This window comes from Parasteatoda tepidariorum, chromosome 6 (assembly GCF_043381705.1).
Source record: "Parasteatoda tepidariorum isolate YZ-2023 chromosome 6, CAS_Ptep_4.0, whole genome shotgun sequence".
Classification (NCBI taxonomy): Eukaryota; Metazoa; Arthropoda; class Arachnida; order Araneae; family Theridiidae; genus Parasteatoda; species Parasteatoda tepidariorum.
Genome location: NC_092209.1, coordinates 39,129,557 through 39,149,433, shown reverse-complemented (window position 1 = coordinate 39,149,433; position 19,877 = coordinate 39,129,557). Strand labels below are relative to the sequence as shown.

The following is a 19,877-nucleotide window of genomic DNA, read 5'->3' as shown; positions in this document are numbered from 1 at the left end:
AGACAACTGCAGCGTTACACCGTGTTTGATAGGAGCCACGCTGACTATAATTGACCCTCTTTCCTCCAACAAATTTAGCAATTATGCTGTTGAACTGCTCAACGCTATTGTTGTTGGATTTGAACAGTAAGCTTCTAGAGTTGTCAGCCAGGTGATTCACTACTCCCATTACTTTCTCAAGTAGGCCAATAGATTTAAGATCTACAATGAAATTTTTTTCTTCCTTCTTTTTACAGAAGTATGAGGCGCAATGGTCGTGGCATCCAAAAATATGCATAGGTACGTTTAAAATGTCTTCTTTCAAGGCACGGATTCGATTGTTTTCGTTTGCATTTTCTTCGTTTTTTCTGAATCGAACGGCCATGGTAACTGCTGTCCGAAATCTAAGAATTCGATCGTCGAGCAACTTCCTTAGTGTGTGGTGCCCGTACTTACCACACTTAACAATTTCTTTTAGCTTATTACAAGCATTTCTCAACAGATGATTAGTGCATTCAATTTTTTCGACGGTGACAGAGTCATATGGCCGAGAATCTAAAATCTTCTTAAAGAAATTGCTGTCACCATCTCCAATGAATTTAGAATAAATTAATCCATGCATTTGAATGCTATTATTGAAGCCTTCAACTGAAATGTCCGATTCCATGGCTGAAGAGCTCCCAGACCAATTTTTATAGCAAACATGTTTCGCAGGTGATACTTGCTTGGTAGTTGCTCGCGAGCATATGCAGCAATATTTGTTTCTCACTCCAAGAAAAAGAACTTTTCCTGTAGCTTGGCCAACAATAGAAGCCTATAATATAATGAAAAATAAAAAATAATTAAAAAAACACAACTTTTAAGAAACATTAGTAATTTTTATATACTAATTAAAATGTTCTGAAAATCAACGGAATTCAGGGCCTGATCATTGTTTAGGCCCTATAGGCATGGGCCTAGGGCCCACAATTTCTGCGGGACCTCAAAAATTGGTAAAAAATCCTCAATATTACTATTTCTTTAAAATATTGAAAGAAACAGTTTTTCTTTAAAAAAAAATGTCTTCACCTATTTTTATTTGAACATAACTTTCCTTCTTTTATATATATATATATATATATATATTCTGCTTTTATATATAATTAGTAATATTTAAGATCAAATTTAAAGCAGTAATGTGAATCAGATATTACTACAGAGCAGGATTTTGAAATTCTCATATCTAAATAAATTATTATTTAAATGTGTTTTTCATTTCCTATAAGTCGATACAATTTTATCTCTTTTGGATAATTTTTATGTGTTGAAATGCTTTATTTCATATAAATTATAATTAGTAGCCTTAATATCTTAGCATACTTGCTGAACTTATCGTTAAATCTAATTAAAGGTGGGCTAGATTTGCGTTGGTTTAAGTACTAAATAAAAAATATTTACAGCTTACAATAAAAATAATTCAGCTTATCACAAATATCACTAATATCAATTGTTTGTGGTCACCAAACTATTTTTATTTTGACATAGCTTTTTTTTTATTTTTATTGTTTTATTTATTTTTTTTTTTAAGTTTTGCTTTAATAAATAGATGCGTAAACTTTATCTTCGAAAAATAATCTCCAATCGTCTGCTCTTAAAATTTCTTAGATTGTGTCTCTTGAATCATGCAGTTCAATAAATTCATTTTCATGGTTAGGACTGCTCTTCAGAAATTTAATTTCAAAATATTTTGTAAAAGGCCAGGAAAATTTGGTGGACCTTGATCCTGAATTTGTTTTGAACGGTCCCTGATGGAATTAACTTCTAGTTTTTTTTACAAGATTTTCAATAGTAAAATTCTGTCATACTTATCTGAAATGTTAGATTCATTAAAGCATTGCAAAGAACTATGAAACCCGGTTTACCAAATAATTTATAAGCGTAATCCTCAAAAGCTTTCTGTGCAAACAATGTTTACAACGAAGAAAAAATGGATATTGTTTATGGTGTAAATTAATTTTCTGTTTGAATATAATTTAGTCACACACTGTAAAATTTTTGATATGATGTTAAATAATATTAAATTTTAAATTTCTGATATGATAATAATAAATGATGATAATCTTTGCAGCTGGGATTATAGTTAAATAATCAAAAAAATGATATGAAACAAAAATAAATTGTACTTACTACACCAGATGAAGAGGAATAGTTTGTTCTATATGATCTTTTCCCCCAGCAACCGTCAACAGTAACTGTAATTAGAGGGATTCCATCTAAATCAACATCACCTTTTCCTATCGCAATATTTTTTTCTTCTTTTGCAGCATCACTCATTTCATTCAACGCAGCTAGCTGCCAAGCCTGCGAAAGGCTTTCATTTTCATTAGTGAAAGTTTTGTTGGTCATACAAGGAATGTTCATTGTAGAAAAAAGTTCCTCCATGTTAGCAAATCCTGCACCTACTTTTATAATTCCTGCAACAGCAGCCGTATTGGAGTTCATTAAATTTTCATTTAAGTTTTCAGTCCATATCACTTCTGTTAAATTGCACATTTTACATTTAAATTTAAGCCCAGATATTAAGCCTCTTCTAATTTCAGAAGTTATATCCATATCAGATAAACTGCATCCGAATGGACTATGCTTATTCAACTGTTGAAGTTTATTGACAAAAAACTTAATGTCAACAATTCTTTTGCCTGATATTTCAAAATTGTCTTCATATGAAATTTCAACTCCTGGTGTATCAATATTTTCATTAGAAAAATGCGAATCTTGCCCAACATTTCCACTATTAGAAGATATTTCTTCAGCTCTCTTTTCCTGTTGCCTGAAAGTAATAAGACTTTAATGTCATAATTTTTTCAAAGAAAAAAAAACATAATAAATTAATAACAAATATATTCAGAGAAATCTTAATATTAAGCAGATAATAGCATTTAAAGTATTCTGCATTATTCTATTTTTATTGATGTATGCCATTTTTAATTAATAAGATATTTAACTCAAATTTTATGGATAAATTAACGGACTCACACTTATTTTATAATAAGTCCATTAATCAGAGTAGATAAAGGGTTGTTTATTTGGAAAAAATCACCGACTCAAGTTTCCTTACTCCCCTCTCTTTGAATAAGTATAAATACTTGTTCCAGTAATTCAAAAAAGTGAAATAAGCAAAGACATTATTTATGAAATATGTCAAATATTATTACAAATAGAATTATACATAATGCTTTATGGAAACCTCTCGCTTACCATCAAGGAAATAAAACGATTTAAATAATAATAAGGGTCATTGAGCGAAGTGAGACAGAGATATTGATCGCCTCATGTGACATGTATATTAATAAAAACAGAAATATTCGCAATGATAGAAAAAATAAATTAATTTTAATAAATTAATTAAGAGGCCGCCAATTTGAGCTTCCGCTACTATTGATAATCAATATCAAAAATGGTATCCCATACAAAATTAATAATGCTGTAATACTTGTGTACCAAGTTTTGTGTTTCTACTTTGACATACATTCACATTGTTTAAACAATTTGTCGCGCAAAAAATAAAAGCAAAGATTTTTCTTTTAGTAAATTTATTATTACTGCGAATTGGCAATTTAGAAACATTTATTGTGTTAAAACACAGGTATTATTTTTAACGAACTAATGTTTTCGTATGTACAATTACTAAAAACATATTAAATTAATTTTAATGTATAAAAATATTTTTTGGAATTTTATTTCAGTAATTAAAGTTATTTTAAAACATTGCATAAAAATTTTTTGAAAATGACCCATATTCGTGGCTAGCATTTGCATCAAGACACAGATTCTGAGTATCAAATTTGAGTAAGTTGTACAGATTATATTGTATACATAGATCAATCAATCTAATAATTAAATTCTAGGCTACCGACTCAAGTTTCCTTACTCCCCTCTCTACGCTTTCTCCTTTATTGGTGGTGTATAATTTTATTCCACTCAGCGTCAAAAACTACACAGGTAAGAAAGTCTCACTAGCTTAGATAGCAATATCGGATGTGAAAACAGGATAAAATACAAATTAGTGCTTTTAGTCATAGAAGTCTTCATAATTAGTTCGGTCTTCTCGGAATTAGTCTCATTTCATTCCCCATGAAAATACATAGAAAAAATTTGCCACGTTTGCCTATCTGGAAGATACTCTGGAAGTTCCCTCAAACTTTCCTTATTTCCCTAAAAAAAAAGGGGAGGGAAGCGTGCATGGAAGTAGGACAGTTTTTATGCATCATTTATAATAAAATAATAGAGATTTTTATTAAAAAACTGCCTTATGCATTAATTTTTCTCAGAGAAACATCTTTTTATTTTTTGGCTATTAGAACTATACTGTCTTTTGAATAAGTATAAATACTTGTTCCAGTAATTCAAAAAAGTGAATTAAGCAAAGACATTATTTATGAAATATGTCAAATATTATTACAAACAGAATTATACATAATGCTTTATAGAAACCTCTCGCTCACCATTAAGGAAATAAAATGATTTAAATAATAATAAGGGTCATTGAGCGAAGTGAGACAGAGATACTGATCGCCTCATGTAACATGCATATTAATGAAAACAGAAATATCAAATTTTATTTCTTTGAAGGAGATCATTCGCAATGATAGAAAAAATAAATTAATTTTAATAAATTAATTAATTAAGAGGCCGCCAATTTGAACTTCCGCTACTATTGATAATCTATATCAAAAATGGTAGCCCATACAAAATTAATAATACTGTAACACTTGTGTACCAAGTTTTGTGTTTCTATTTTGACATTCATTCACATTGTTTAAACAATTTGTCGCGCTAAAAATAAAAGCAAAGAATTTTCTTTCAGTAAATTTATTATTACTGCGAATTGGCAATTTAGATACATTGATCGTGTTAAAACAACACTTCACAGGTATTATTTTTAACGAACTAATGTTTTCGTATGTACAATTACTAAAAACATATTAATTTTAATGTATAAAAATATTTTTTGGAATTTTATTTCAGTAATTAAAGTTACTTTAAAACATTGCATATAAATTTTTTGAAAATGACCCATATTCGTGGCTAGCATATGCATCAAGACACAGATTCTGAGTATCAAATCTGAGTAAGTTGTACAGATTATATTGTAGACATAGGCCAATCAATCTAATAATTAAATTCTAGGCTATGGAAAATATTTAGAATATTTCAGCTTTTCGGAAATCCGTTCTAGCAACACGACCTTGCTGAATAGAAAAAAAAGTTTTTTTTTCAAAATGACCAATTGCACTTCTACGTTTAGTAAGATTCAAGAGAATTAAGATATCATTAAACTTTTTTTTTAAATTTTTTTTTTTCAAATCAAAATTATTGACAGTGAGGATATAATTTCGTGTCAACATTTTTATTGTCTTTGTATTAGAATAAAATAAATTTATGAATAATCATTGATAATGCAAAATAGTATAATTTTAAGCTCGAAATGAGAAAATAGGAAGTATATATATATGCATATATACACATATAGTGGCACTTTTTTTTTTCCTTTTGGAGCTAGCACGCATTGTTATTCAAATTTCTATAAATAGTTTCTCTAGCCGACAATTTATACAATTGTAACAATCAATCCAGAACTGAGAAGCCATAACCGAAAAGTGCATATTTATGTGTGAAAGCAAACATGAGCAGCAATAAAAGTATACATGAGATCATCTAGTCAAATAGAAAGAAGAAGAATTTTAAGCATCATTAAACTTTTTTTTTCTTCTTTTTTTTTAGTTTTTTAAAAATGAAATTGACAAAATCTTGACAGTGAGGTTATAATTTTGGGGTAAAATTGTTTCTACATTTATATTGTGTTTGTATTAGAACTAAATTAATTGAAGAACAAACATTGATAATGAAAAATAGTATAATTTAAAATACAAAGGAATAAGATATAAACAAGAGCATTTTATTTATTTAAAAATTTGATTGGGGATAAAATTTTATAAAGCCTATTACATGATTTTTTTTATTTGGCACTAGAACTTATTCCTCAAAATTTTATGCAATGAACAACCGATGCTATTGTGATATTTCGGAATTAAAAGAAATTGTATTTTTTAGATTTCCAAACACGAAAATTTAAATTTGTATGTTGGAAAGCAGATAAGAGTAACATTATATGTCTTCATTAATTAAAGTCACTAGTGGCTGTAACTATATAATTTTTTATATTATTCAAAACAAAGAATCTATTATTTATTGGAAATGTGATGAAAGCAAAAATTTTTGCGAAAAATAATTGCAATTATTTTAAAATTACAGAGCAAGCAAATTAGGAGACATTTCTCGGAAGAATAAGCTGTCTGTTCTCAAATGAATGAAATTATATAACTTCAAAAACTGTATAATATTAAAAATGCAATAATTAAATAAAAAAAATAATCAATTTACTTAGACTAAGAACAAAAAGACTTTGTATAAATTATGAAGCATGAAACTTCTTAGTAAAAATTTCAATATTGTAAATTACATAGATATGTTACAATTTTGCCCTATATTTATATTTATATATATATATATATTGAAAATTTTGCTAAGAAGTTTTTATAATGAATAATAAATTACAGTACGTTTTGCTAACAACCAGTATACTTAGTCAATAACCAAATTACATTATAACAACTCTTTTAAATTGTATTTATCATGAGAAAAAAAAAGAAACTTACTTTTTACGCCACTCTTTGAATTTCTCTCCTCTATTCACTTTCCTCTTAGCAGATAATCTAAGTGCTTTTCCTGTTTGATTTTTTCTGTATCTTGCACTCATAATGAACAGTTTATTAAAACATATTATATACGATACGAGCTAAATGTATGCTCTTTGAGACGATATTCGGTGAAAAAAACAAATTTTTTTTACATTGGAATCTATCTCGCGGAAGACTTTCAACTGCATTTTTGGATATGATCTTCAGTCGTTTACTGTAACTGTTCTTTCTAGTATGATACCTAGCTACATTCGTTAGTCAATGCCTAACTGATAGACAAAAACCGCAGTGAACAACATCAATATTGAGAGGGTAGGTATTGCGTCCTCTTAAGAGCTTTTCCAACAAAAAATCCAACAATCTGATTGTCATGTATTAATTAGGATGCAATCTTCACAGTTTGAGATGCTAACATTAAACATATTTACAGTTACAAAATCAGAAACTAAAACATACTTTCTCAGTGTAAACATGCCTTATTTGAGATCAAAATATGGGGAACAGTCTCAATCTGAAAATAAACATACCTGATAATTTAATGTTATTAAAAGTTTGGACGCCTAAAAGTTGATTTAACTTTTTATGTACAGTACACTAAATAAAAAACGGGTCGCTCAAAATAACTTTTAATCTAATGATCAGATCCTCATGTTCTAGGATTCAATCTTAATGATTCGAAGAGTGATCTCATATATGCCAATTAATTAGTGAAGACAATATTTTAAGGTAGAAAAATATAGTACGACACAAAATCGTACTTTCCTTAAATATATACCTTTTTTTTGATAGACCGAATTTCTGACACCCAAAATGAAGGAGGCAGTCGCAATATGGGAAATATGGCCCCCATAGTTTGATCAGGAAAGCGATTAAAAGCTTCGATCCCTTAATGTTAACTTTATTTTTGAGTATTTCGCCATGTCATGAGAAATTTTAAAGCAAATTGAAAAATTTTTGCACACAATTATAAAATTTGATTATCCAAAGATAATTCCATTAAAAAAATAACTTTTAGGAAATATTCATTATTTTTTATTATTTTATTTAATAATGGTCAAAAAATTTTTGAATAGTAAGGTACAAAATTTTTACAGTATTTTAAAGTATGTATTTTTACAAGCCAAAATACAAAGTTTGGGTGAAATTGGTTGAATAATTCCTGAGAAATCCAATTTTAAAAATACGGCTTCTTTAAAATTAGATTTCGCAGGAACTATTCGACTGATTTTGCTATGTAAAATTACATTCTTTAAAATTATGCAAAAAATTATATACCTTACAATTCACAATTCTTTTGACTATTATTAAATAAAATATCAAAAATAATAAATATTTACTAAAAGTTATAATTTTCATGGAATTATCTTAGGATAAACTAATTTTATAATTGTGGACAAAAAATTTTCAATTGGGTTAAAAAGTTTTTGAGATATACAGAAATGCACAAAAAAATGAAATTAACTTTAAGGGGTCCAAACTTTGGGCCGCTTTCCTGACCAAACTATGGGGACAAAATTTTCCTGCTTACAGCAACCCCCTATATTTTGGGGATCAGAAATTCGAATATGTAAAAAAAGGTATGTTTATTCAGAGAAATTACGCTTTTGAGTCTGATTTTGTAACTTAAAATATCGCCTGCACTAATTAATTAGAATATTTGGGGTCATCCTCTAAAACCTTTAATATTAAGTCCAAGAACGTGAAGATTCGATCATCAGATCAAAAGTTATTCAGGGAGGTCAGCTTTTTTATTTTGCACAGTGTACATACTTTGCAATATCTTTTGAATAATTTAATTGAATCAAACAATTTCTGTACTCAAGTATAAAGCTATCCAAAGAAATTTTCTTAGAAGAGAAATATTTCTAAAATTATTATTTTTTTTTACTTAATAATGCTTGGAAAATCCTTAATTAATAAGGTACACAAATTTTTACATTACTTTAAAGATTGCAATTTTGAAAGAATAATTCCAAAAGTTAAATTCAACTATTCAAATAGTCCTTTTGAAACAAAAATTTAAAATTACAACTTTTTGTTAATTTAATTTATGCATACATGTGACATAAAATAATATGTTTAAACATAGAAAAAGTCTAATTCACCAAACACAAGTATAACAATATCACCTTATCATCAATTAACACAGCTCCATGTCCAGTCGCATAACTTATTTCAGATGGAACACAAAACATAACAACATCACCAACATTTTCCCAAGAATTTATGAACTCTACAGAGAAAGTAACATTTACATTCACCAATAAACGTGTAAAATAAAAAGTAACATAAAACATCAAAAAAAATTTTTTATAGTACATAGATTTAGTATCTTAATTATTTATAAAAGAGAAAATTAGAAAGACCAGTACCAAACTAACATTCTTTAAAACCAATGTCAGAAATGGAGTGAGTTTGAGTACAAAATTCACTTTCTCCTTAATTGTTTTAATTCATTAAATTAAAATAATCACAAAATTAAAAAGATTAATAAATTAATTAATCAATCTTGGATACAATGGTGATAAGTTTTTATTTTCAGGTATTCCAATGTTAAAATTTCAAACTCTCACGATAATTAACTAAAAATTTTTATAATAATGAGATGAAAATATTTTAAAAATTGTTCTTTTAATATAGTAATTTGTAATTCTGAATATTTTCATTATTCCATAACATTTATACATCAAAAAATGCATTACATGATCAGAAAACGTAAGTCTGAATAAATAGCAGATGTTTAACAACTGTAATAAGATAACATAATGCCAATTAACTTGTACAAAATCATAATTAATCAAATAATCTCAATTTATTTTTAGAATCAATGAATTACCAACTTGAATTAGTAGTGACTACTGATAAGGACTTAATAGTAGTTTTGGATTTCTATCCAAAAATTATTTTATAAATGTTAATAAGTAATTAGATACATCTGCAACTAACTTAACTAATATTACAATGCTCAACTAGTGTATTATTTGCATAAAACTGTCATGGAGATGGATTAAATATTTTGTAAAATTTTTATGGTCCTATATTGATTTTGATTGGTCCCTTCGATTTTGTCCATTAGTACTGCCATTAAAAGAAGAATATCCGCTTGGCCATTGGCCAGAAACAATTAGATTGAACTAAGCCATTGAAGTTAAACTATAGTGGTAGTCATAAAAAAAAGAAAGAAAAAAAAAATTGGTAAAGTTACTACATAGTTATGAAAAGCAGCTACAAAATTGTCAGAATTAGGGAAGTTCAAGGGAAATTTTCAAGGGCAGTATCTTTTACAGAGCAAATTTCCTAAAAAGTTATGAAAAGCAGCCACAAAACTGTCAAGAATATGTCTGTGAGAAAGAATGATAGTGATTAATAAACCCTACTTTTAAAATTTTCATTAAGAGTCATTTCATAAGTCCCTTACTCAGCATTAACAGTACTAACCATTGTAAGGTAAAGCTCTTTGGCAAGATTTATTATTTTATACTTTAGAAATAATAATGAAAATAACTTATAATTAGTTAAAAATTGCTTGGGAAAAAATAAAATATCTATTTCTTTGCAACAATTTCAAAGTAAATATACAAAAAGCTGCAATTATATATATCATTACAGCTTAATGAGCATTATACATAAGATATTATTTTTAACATTACTATTAGAAAATAGTAGAAATCTCGAATTTTTCTCCATTAACTGGACGCTTGGACAACGTTATTTATTAACATAAATTATAAAAATACAACTAATAAATTACTTAGGTAGAATTTGTAGAGCCATATTTTTTAAAACTATATTGTAATTTAAGTAATATATATGCAAATTCTAGATATGATCTACTTTTATAAAATAATTGCTTTACGATGAAATACTTTATGATGAAGCAAATCATAATGTTTAGCAATTTACATTTTAAAAAAAGAAAAAATTATTGAAAGAATTCAATCGCTGCATATTATCTTACTTTGGTGGCAAAGTAGCATCATATCTGAACTGCAAACCCAAACACCAGGGGGACAAGAAATAGCTAACTGAAAAAAAGTATAAATGAATAAATAAAAGTTGCACATAATGATACAATATAAATGCATCCACATAAAGAAATTTTTCTTATGTTAAATTTAAATATATCAGCAATCAGGCAGTAATAAATTGATTATGCTACTGTAATTATTACCTTCACAAAAATCTTACCAGCAAAAATTGTATCTTTCCAAATATAATAATAAAAATTTTAAATTTCTTTTTCAATAAGAATTTTTAAATTTGCATTTAATGATTTGTATTATCATTACAAAATAATGTAACACACATATATTATAGATTATTATTTAGAATTTTTCATATACTCAATGAAAAATGTGTTGTAAATTATTTTCAAACTTTTCAAAACTTCAAAAATAGTGTATTCAATCTCCCTTTTTTTAAACAAATAATAAACTTTTTGTGGATATTTGACAGAATGTTTTAATGTCATACTAAAATATACTTTGAATAAAATTTCATTTCTTCCCAAAACTAAGCATCAAGATAGAAATCTTTGGTTTTTAGAAGTGATATCAAAAAAAAAAAACTATGTTTGAGGCAAACAAAGTATTAGTGAATAAAAAAATACTCTGCAAACTATTTACTTTAATGTATATTATATATACTACAATATATAAAATCTGAGCTATAAAATGCTACTTGTTGGAGTTGTTGGTAGCCAAGATTTTTTCCAATATCACAATAACTCAAACAGACATCTCAAAGGTTCAAATTTTACTATTTAAATTTTCTGAACATATGACTTGCACAATTAAATACATTTTATTTGAATGACAAATGATTGTGATTAACTGGAAATCAAGACTAACATCACACAGCAAGGAAAATTTTTTTTCTTCCTGAAAATTAAAATTGAATTAGACAAACAAAATTAATAAATCAACTTAGTCACAATATTATAATTTCATAAATAGTAGTTTTCACCCAGAAATTTTTTGTAAAATATAATTGAGGTATATGTACCAATTGCAGTTCAATCTACTTAAAATTCTAAAGAGTTATACAGTTACATATTTATTATGAATCAGATTAGTTTCTTAAAATAAATTAGGTAAAGTCAAATTAGAAAATTGAGTTGAAGCTAGAAAATTAAACTGAACAGACATTTAAGAAGATACATAAATTTTAAAAACAATAAAATGACAGATGGGTTTTCATTTTAAAAGGATCTGTCAGAGGTAGCTTGAATCCGTACACCTGTTACGCATTTATAAATCTACAACTTAACTCTATCCAACTAAACACAAAAATTGAGCATTTGGAGATATTTCTATGCCTTCAAATCACAATACCTAATAAATTAATATCATACTATGTGATCTTTACAATATTAGTTTTAATATTGTAACAGAAATTTATCAATAACATGTTTTTAACAGTAAAAAATTGTCAATTTCGAAATAATTTTTTCATCTCCACATTGAATTGAAGGGGGGCAACTAAATTACTCTGTATAGCATCAGAACAGAGTCTTTCATTAGAGTACTTAAGATATTCTACAGGCAAAGGTTAAAAACTTTTTTAGAACTGCTCCATAAATTCGTAACTCATTAAATTTTTATTGTCACAGAAATTTACAGGGTTGTCAGAAACACTTAGAAAAAAATTTCTTGGTTTTTCCAAGACTAGTTTTATTGAATTTCCCTGATTTTTATAATTGGTGACATAATCTTAGTTGTTATTGTTTAGTTGGATCTTGTTTTTATGCATAAAATATATTACAATACATACTTGCTATTAAAATTGTATGAATTAAAAATATATACATATACATTATAAGTCTAATTTTTATCGAAAAATCTTGGACTTTAATGTACATCAAATTTAAATTACTTAATTTCCTCTGACATTCATTTTCCCTATTCAGAGACCACCTTGATTTATCAATGAAATGATTTTAACAACATAAATTTGTTAAATATTTTTTAAATAATATTTTACCTCTTCAATGAACAGAATGGCAGCATCTAAATTACTCTGTATTCCATTAGCATAGAACCTTTCATTAGAGTATTTAGAAGAGTATTCAATAGGCAAAGGTATAAATGCTTTTTCAGAACAGCTCCATAAATTTTCTCTACCCTGAATGACACAAATTAAGTTTCAGACAACAAAATTTCAAAAATAAATTTTAAAAAATACTAAAAATATACATACATTATGCAAAATTAATATGTGAGCATCAAGCAAAACATCTGATGAGATCACCTAGAAAAAAAAGGAAACTGTAAAATTGTTTACTAAAATGGTAAATGTAATTACATATAATAGAATGTATACTGTATAGTTCTGTTTAGCACTCAGATATTCTGTAGCAACCAGCAATGCATTTAGAGTAGCTGCCCCGCTACCTATGTTTTTAGCAGGATCTTCAATGGTCAAAACACATATGGATTCAGCAATTCTATGTTTCTGTTTCAGAAATGTAATCTCTGTAGAAAGAAAAAACAAAAATTTTTCATAGGAATTTTCTCTTTACAAAAGTATAACTATCAGGTTATTTTCAATGAATTAACAATAAAGTAAATTTATGAAGTGCATGCACTGTGTTTATCTTTTGATGATTAAAAAGTAATGAATTCCCATCACATCTCTTGTGGGCCAAGAGGATTATCAAGGTTAAGGCTCTACAAATTCACAACCAACAGCATAATTGATTGTAGTAATGTGGACAGTAATATGTACAGGTCGCCCTTACTTCCCAGACAAGCTTTTCACTGAATCTGTATCAATGGGTGAATTTTTAGCTTCCACCGAGAATCGAACCCCATTTCCTCAAAGACAGCTTAGTGTTTTTAAAGTAATGATCCCTCTCACCTTAACATTATAAACACATAATTATTAATTGAATTATTTATCTTTAAAATTTTTGAAAGGAAAAGATAGAGGTTACAGATGATTTTAATCATGTGACTGTAACAAATAAAATAAAATGTACTTAAACATGTAATTTGTTTATGATTTGAGTATTCCATAACTGTTAAAAAACATGCCATAGGCTACAGAAGAATATAAAGATAGATAAAAGTACCATAAAATTGAAGAGTAATAATACTATCAATAATTTTGTTTATGAATGAAATATTTTATTGGTATTAAAACCACTGCCCCAACAAGTATCCTTCCTAATTTATATCTTTTTGCCATTCAAGCATGCCAATATTGTTTGTAAAATCGCATAATATTCATCATTCTCCCTTATTCACATAATATTCATTATCCTTTAAGTAATTTGCCATGCTAATGGAAAATTCGTTAAGATATCTTTTAAAAATGAATATTAGTACTTCATATAGATTTATGATTTTCTTTCTTTCAAATTTCGGAATAATACACTTTTAAATGAACCATTACTTCCACATAAACTTTTAGTAGAAAATTTTCACAAAATTTCGGATAGGATAGTTTAAAAATATTTTCATCAACTTGAACGGAGCTTAAGATTTATCTACATGCTGCTCCTTAAATTTACCACCCTTCAAGGCACCAGTAAATGAAAAAAGAAATTTGAAAAACAATTTATCATGGAAATTAAAGTATCGATGGAACACTTCGTGGGCATGTTTAGAAACAAACCTTTTTCAGTTGATTTTACTGAGGATAGAGTAGGACATGTAATGACGATACAATTCCATTTTTTTGACATCTTTGCATCAGGTAATTTATTGAAGTAAATGACTGAACTACAATGAAATATATGATTTCAAACAAAATTGTTACATCGAAACTCCCACAATTGTTGTCTGCTAAATGTAAACACAATTTCCCAATAAAGGAATGATGCCATTTTTCTAAATAAATTCCATTTCCTTTTAAATAAATTTTTTCAGGACTAATCTTACTGTAATATTTTCTCCCTCGCGCAATACAAATATTATAAAAATGATAAAACTGCAAAAAATTAGCTTAAAAAATTCAAATGAAAATTTTTTCACAGGCAGATTCACTTTTCTCTTAAATTTTTCCCTTAAACTTTTACCTTAAACTCGAAACACTTTTCCTGTAAGAAGTGGAAGAAGTGAAAAGAACAAATTTCCTGTTGTTTACATTTTGGTGCAATATTTTCTTGAAATTCCAGGAGTAACTTCTATCAGATTATAAAAAGTAATTTTTTCTTTTTTGCCTGTAAAGTATTTGAAAGTATTATTAGTTTTTATAAATGTTCAATTAGACTTGATGACACGCTTTAATAAAATTTTAAAAGTAGAAGTGTTACTAAACTGCTGATAATTATGTAATTCACGAAGACTCGTAAATAGATTATGTATTTGACCATGTCCTTTTAAAAGAGAATAAGTGTTCGGAAGTTTTAATTACATTTAATGTAAATCATATTATTTATTTTTAATAGCTTAAAAGTAGAAGTAAAAGTTCAAAAGTAGAAGTGTTACTCAACTGTTGATAATTATGTAATTCACGAAGTTGTTTTTGGGAAGACTCGTAAATAGATTATGTATTTGACCTTGTCCTTTTAAAAGCAAATAAGTGTTCGGAAGTTTTAATTACATTTAATGTAAATCATATTATTTATTTTTAATAGCTTAATTGTTTGTTATTTTAGTTGGTTTCACTCATTTATTGTGATCTGCTAGTGCAATTTACTGCATGCAATGTCATAAAAATTCTAAGTTTGTAAATAGTCAATATAGGTATCATATCTAAAATGTGGATGTGTTGTCTTTTTATGGGTTGTCAACTATTTAAATGCTTGTCAAATTATTGAAGTTAACAAAATTTATTAAAATATTGAAATTACCAAAAATTTATTAGATGTTTGGATCACATAATGGTTTAAAAATTGTGTATATCAACAAGCGTAATTTCAAAAAAATTTTTAAAAATCTTATGAAGTTAGTTTTTACTAATATTGTTAATATCTTTATCTAGTTATTTGAGTTTATATTTTACATAATTTATTATTATTATTTTATAATGATTACCTTTTAATTTGTATAGTCTATGAAATCTTTTTTTCTCCGCTCAGAACTGATGACATATTGTGGTTATGTCCAAAAATTTTTTTAACGTCATCTTGCAAATGCCTATTAATAAGATCCTGTATTCAAGTATGTTTATGTAAATGCGAAGTCCCATTTTGACCATTTATCCTTGATTTCTGATACCAAATTTTATTTCAAAGAGTATTTTGACAAATGCTTTTTGAATTTTTATACCAAATTTTTTGTGGTAGTAATAATTGAACATTTATCATATACTTCTATCATATCTATTTTCATATATTGTGTTTCATTTTGTTCTTATTTCTATAGGCATTTGATTTTACCCCCTTGTTGAATTTTCCTTTATTTCTTAATCGAATAATATTTTCTACCTATTTAATCCTTAGTATCTGATTTTAAAAGAGAGCTTAAATTCAATAACTGGTTTAGAGTTTTATAATTATATGGTATGATTAGTAAAGGTAACAATTGCTTAGTGCTTCATAGATAAGCTGTAAATTTTTTGGTTAATCAACCAAGTTAAAAACATGGTTATTTAAATTAGTTTTAAACTATAAATTTTATTTTATTTTTTAGTATGAGTCCTAGTCCTGAAAACAGTGGCAAAATATTATTGCTTTGGGGACCACCTGCAAAGCAAGAGCATTTGATTGAGGTAGTTGATGAACTTAAAAAAACAGCTAGTGGATTAGTTGCAGTTGAAAATTTAGAACGTTTGATTGTGTGTAAGTTGAACTTTATTTTATTCATTTTAATGATAAAAATTTCAATGAGATGCTATCTTTTTATAGCTTGCAGTTTAGTAGCAGTCACTGGTAAAGTCATTAGATTATATAATAAAATTTTTTTTTTAAACTAAGTTCAGGAAAACAGAATTATTATAATATTAAAGCATGCTGAAATCATATGTTACTAAAAGAAAGCAGAAAGAAACATTATCTTTTTACTAAAAGAAACTTTATCTTTTTCTGAATCCTATTATTTATACTTAGAAAAAAATTGAAAAATCATTTTGTGAAAAATTTATGTTAGAATGAATCTGAATATATGAATATTCTTCTTTTTCAATATTAAATGTGGAAATGCAAAGAGCGTCTTATTTTGTAGATTAACATTTATACATTTTATTTTACCATAACTTTCAATACTCAATTTAGGCATTCGTTATGATTTGTTATATTTATGAGTTTATTTCGTTTTTATGTAATTTTTAGCTGATCATGCTAGCTCGTCATTTGATGTTGTTTACTGTGGAACACTTACCCCGACCTTAGCATTTCACCCTGCAGAAATATTTTCTGAAATAGCTCGTATTCTAAAACCTGGAGGGACTGTTGTCATCCGAGAATCTGTCATAAATGAAGGTAACAGTAAAGTTTATCATCATTTTTTGAAATAATAATCAATCATTGCTTTAAATTCTGTAACTTTAAATTCATTCTATTAATTAACTTTATTTCATGTATAGTCATGTATAGTATAGAAAACATTAAATTTTGTTGAAACTTTTTATAAACCTTACTTTTCTGTTTTATGTAATGTATTTGCTGGTGACATCCAAACATGCATTGTTTTAATTTTTTTTTTTTTATTGCTGCATCTATTTTTTAGTTACACACAAGATAGACAAGGTTTTAAAAATACTTTTTTAAAAAAAGAATTTGTCTAAATATATAACTATTTGAATGAATGGAGAAATAATTTTTTTCTCATGGTTTTAGAATATATTACAGACAACACTAAATCTATATAGAAAGTATTGTGTTGATGGTAGTTAATATAAATTTTTCCAATTCTTATCTTAAAGGAAATAAAAGTAGGTACATCAAAGTCACTAAATATTAAAGCAAGGAATAAACAAATATTACCAGATGTGTTAAATTGCTATTTTGGAGAAAGTAATGAAAAACATTGTAGCCAATTTGTTTGCCTAATGAAACTTGCAACTGTCACCTTTCAACTTTTCTTCTGGTATAGAGATTGTGCAAACTTTGATGTTTTCAGCTCTGCCTTTTTCACTCTGTTATTCACTAGACCTTAATAGTGATTTTGCATTTTTTCTTGTTTAAATATTGGTTTTCAATATCTGAAATGTACACTTTCTTTTATACTTTTCTTGAAAAGAATTTTAAAAATATGTATTAAGGATGGTTTTACAGAACGCTTTATATAGATTAAAGTGACACAGAAATTTAAAAACTAAAATCTTGTAAAATTTTACTTGTTTATCAAATTGTTTATTTCATTTTCAATAATTTTTTACAGTTTAATAACTTTCAGCAAAAATATATATATATAGATATATTCTCCGTCATTTTTTGCTCATCTTATTTCATCACTATCATCAGGAGAAGACATTAAATAAAAAATTGAAGGAATTGAAAAGTAATACGCTAAACGCATTGTCAAAGATCTTCAGACGTGCAATTTTATTCCAAACGGTCAATGTTCCTGTTGGAAACCGAGAAGCAATTAACAAGTAACCCCAAGAAGCTTTATTAATCCCATTTGTGATGCATTTTAGTTTGCCTAATGCTGAAATCAAATCCAGTGCTTCCATTACGTTTATTTTTGCTTTAGAAGCATCTTGCAGATCACCAAAATCAAGATAAAAAAAATAAAAAATGATTGCCGAACCAAATGTTTAGTGCAACGTTTTTAAATTATTGGATAATTCTGAGATTCAAAAGTTGAAGCTTGCTAGAAAAAATTCCACACCAAATTTTACAATTTAAGCTTTCTTACTTTTTTTAACCTCCCTTCCCCTCCCTGATTTTGACTCAAGGAAGAAATTTCTTGCAGACAAAGTAACAAAAGATAGAATAGAAGGAATCACAGTAAAGCCAAGAACAGCTAATCAGCAAGTTTTTTTTTTAATGAAGAAAAATAAAACTTGGTAAAAGTTTGTGTGAGCTTTGTGGATAGGAAAAATGATTTTGATCTGTTAGAAAAACGTAAAGTGTGAGATTTTCTCAAAAAGTGTGAAATAAAATCCGTCTTATTTTTAATTTAACATTATCGGTATAGAGAGTTTTCACGGACCAGCTAAAAATCATGTAAGACATGGGATAATGTACGAAATGGACAATGTTAAACTGCTGTTAAACTTTTGTGTGTGTATATATATATAAACTTACCAAGTATGTGATAGTTATAAAATTCTTTAATTACTTAATTAGTGCAATTTTCAATCTTATTAGGAAACCAACTGAATAATTAACTGCTTTAAGCAAATTAAGGGGGAAAAACAAAACAGCAGTTAAAAGACAAAATTAGATGTATAAAACCTATTAATCTTAATTCAATAATAAACAAATTTCTGAGACTGGTTGAAAAGAAAATTCATCTGTATTTTTTTTTCTATGGTAATCAAGTAATAAAAAAGTGCCAATTAAAAATTTTCTACTTATTGGCGTACTGATTCTCCCTCTTTCCTCCTCTGCCGCTCTCAAAAGAAAGTCAGGATTAAATTTTGAAAAAATAAAGCACTCTGAATATGATAACAAAATAATGGAAGGACTTGTGAATATTCAGTTTATTTTATTCTTTTATTTCTCGCCTACATATCACAAGACTATAATAACATTTTCTGAAGAAAAAAGATTTAAGCAGGTTAATTTAAAGCATTTATAAGTTTAATATCATTTCCCTCTTTTCTTTTCTATTCTAACAGGGTTGCCACAGGCGACTAAAATGCAACTATTTGCAACTATTTTTGGCATGAGGCGACTATGGCAATTTTTTTTGCCTGAAAAGGGTAAAAAAGCAACTATTTTCAAGAAAAGGAGACTATTGGGAGACTTTTCTGTACTCCTAGAGATGTTTTTTTTTTCAAGCATAAATTGGTGAAAAATCTGTGCCCCGCTAGATAGTTCCTGAACACTTGAACTTTTTTTTCTTAAAAAATAAAAATTTTTAAAAATTTTGAATTGCAAATTTGAGTTTTCACTTTTTAATTCGTTTAATCTGCACAAATTCCATTGTAAGTCTATTTCATTTCTCGATCACCTTTTCAATGATTATTGCTAAAAAATTCTGCATAATTTTTTTATTTTAAAATTTTTTATATTTTTTTATTGGTATTACAATGCATGAATTTCGAATTTCAGTAATCACTTTTCATATATATATATATAAACATTGATTCTAAATGGTT

At 27.0% G+C, this 19,877-nt stretch overlaps 3 protein-coding genes across 3 annotated transcripts in view; 1 reads left to right on the top strand and 2 right to left on the bottom strand.

Annotated features, from left to right (window-relative positions):
- The window catches only part of LOC122271504 (uncharacterized), a 3,759-nt gene extending 679 nt beyond the window's left edge, over positions 1-3,080 (bottom strand). The window contains exons 1-2 of the mRNA XM_071181570.1: positions 2,146-3,080; positions 5-793 (exon numbers count right to left, since the gene is read on the bottom strand). Coding sequence (XP_071037671.1) covers positions 5-793; positions 2,146-2,571 — 1,215 coding nt within the window. The 5' untranslated portion in view covers positions 2,572-3,080. The remainder of the gene's footprint in view (positions 1-4; positions 794-2,145) is intronic.
- LOC107443266 (L-fucose kinase) overlaps positions 1-14,528 on the bottom strand; it is a gene marked incomplete at its 3' end in the record, with an annotated part of 49,368 nt that extends 34,840 nt beyond the window's left edge. The window contains 6 exon segments of the mRNA XM_071182248.1: positions 8,849-8,952; positions 10,678-10,744; positions 12,702-12,842; positions 12,918-12,968; positions 13,041-13,192; positions 14,337-14,528. Of these exon segments, the coding sequence (XP_071038349.1) occupies positions 8,849-8,952; positions 10,678-10,744; positions 12,702-12,842; positions 12,918-12,968; positions 13,041-13,192; positions 14,337-14,406 (585 nt within the window).
- Positions 14,529-14,706: 178 nt separating this feature from the next.
- Positions 14,707-19,877, top strand: part of LOC107443267 (cytokine induced apoptosis inhibitor 1) — a gene marked incomplete in the record, with an annotated part of 12,336 nt that continues 7,165 nt past the window's right edge. The window contains 3 exon segments of the mRNA XM_043053027.2: positions 14,707-14,864; positions 16,298-16,446; positions 16,936-17,085. Of these exon segments, the coding sequence (XP_042908961.2) occupies positions 16,299-16,446; positions 16,936-17,085 (298 nt within the window).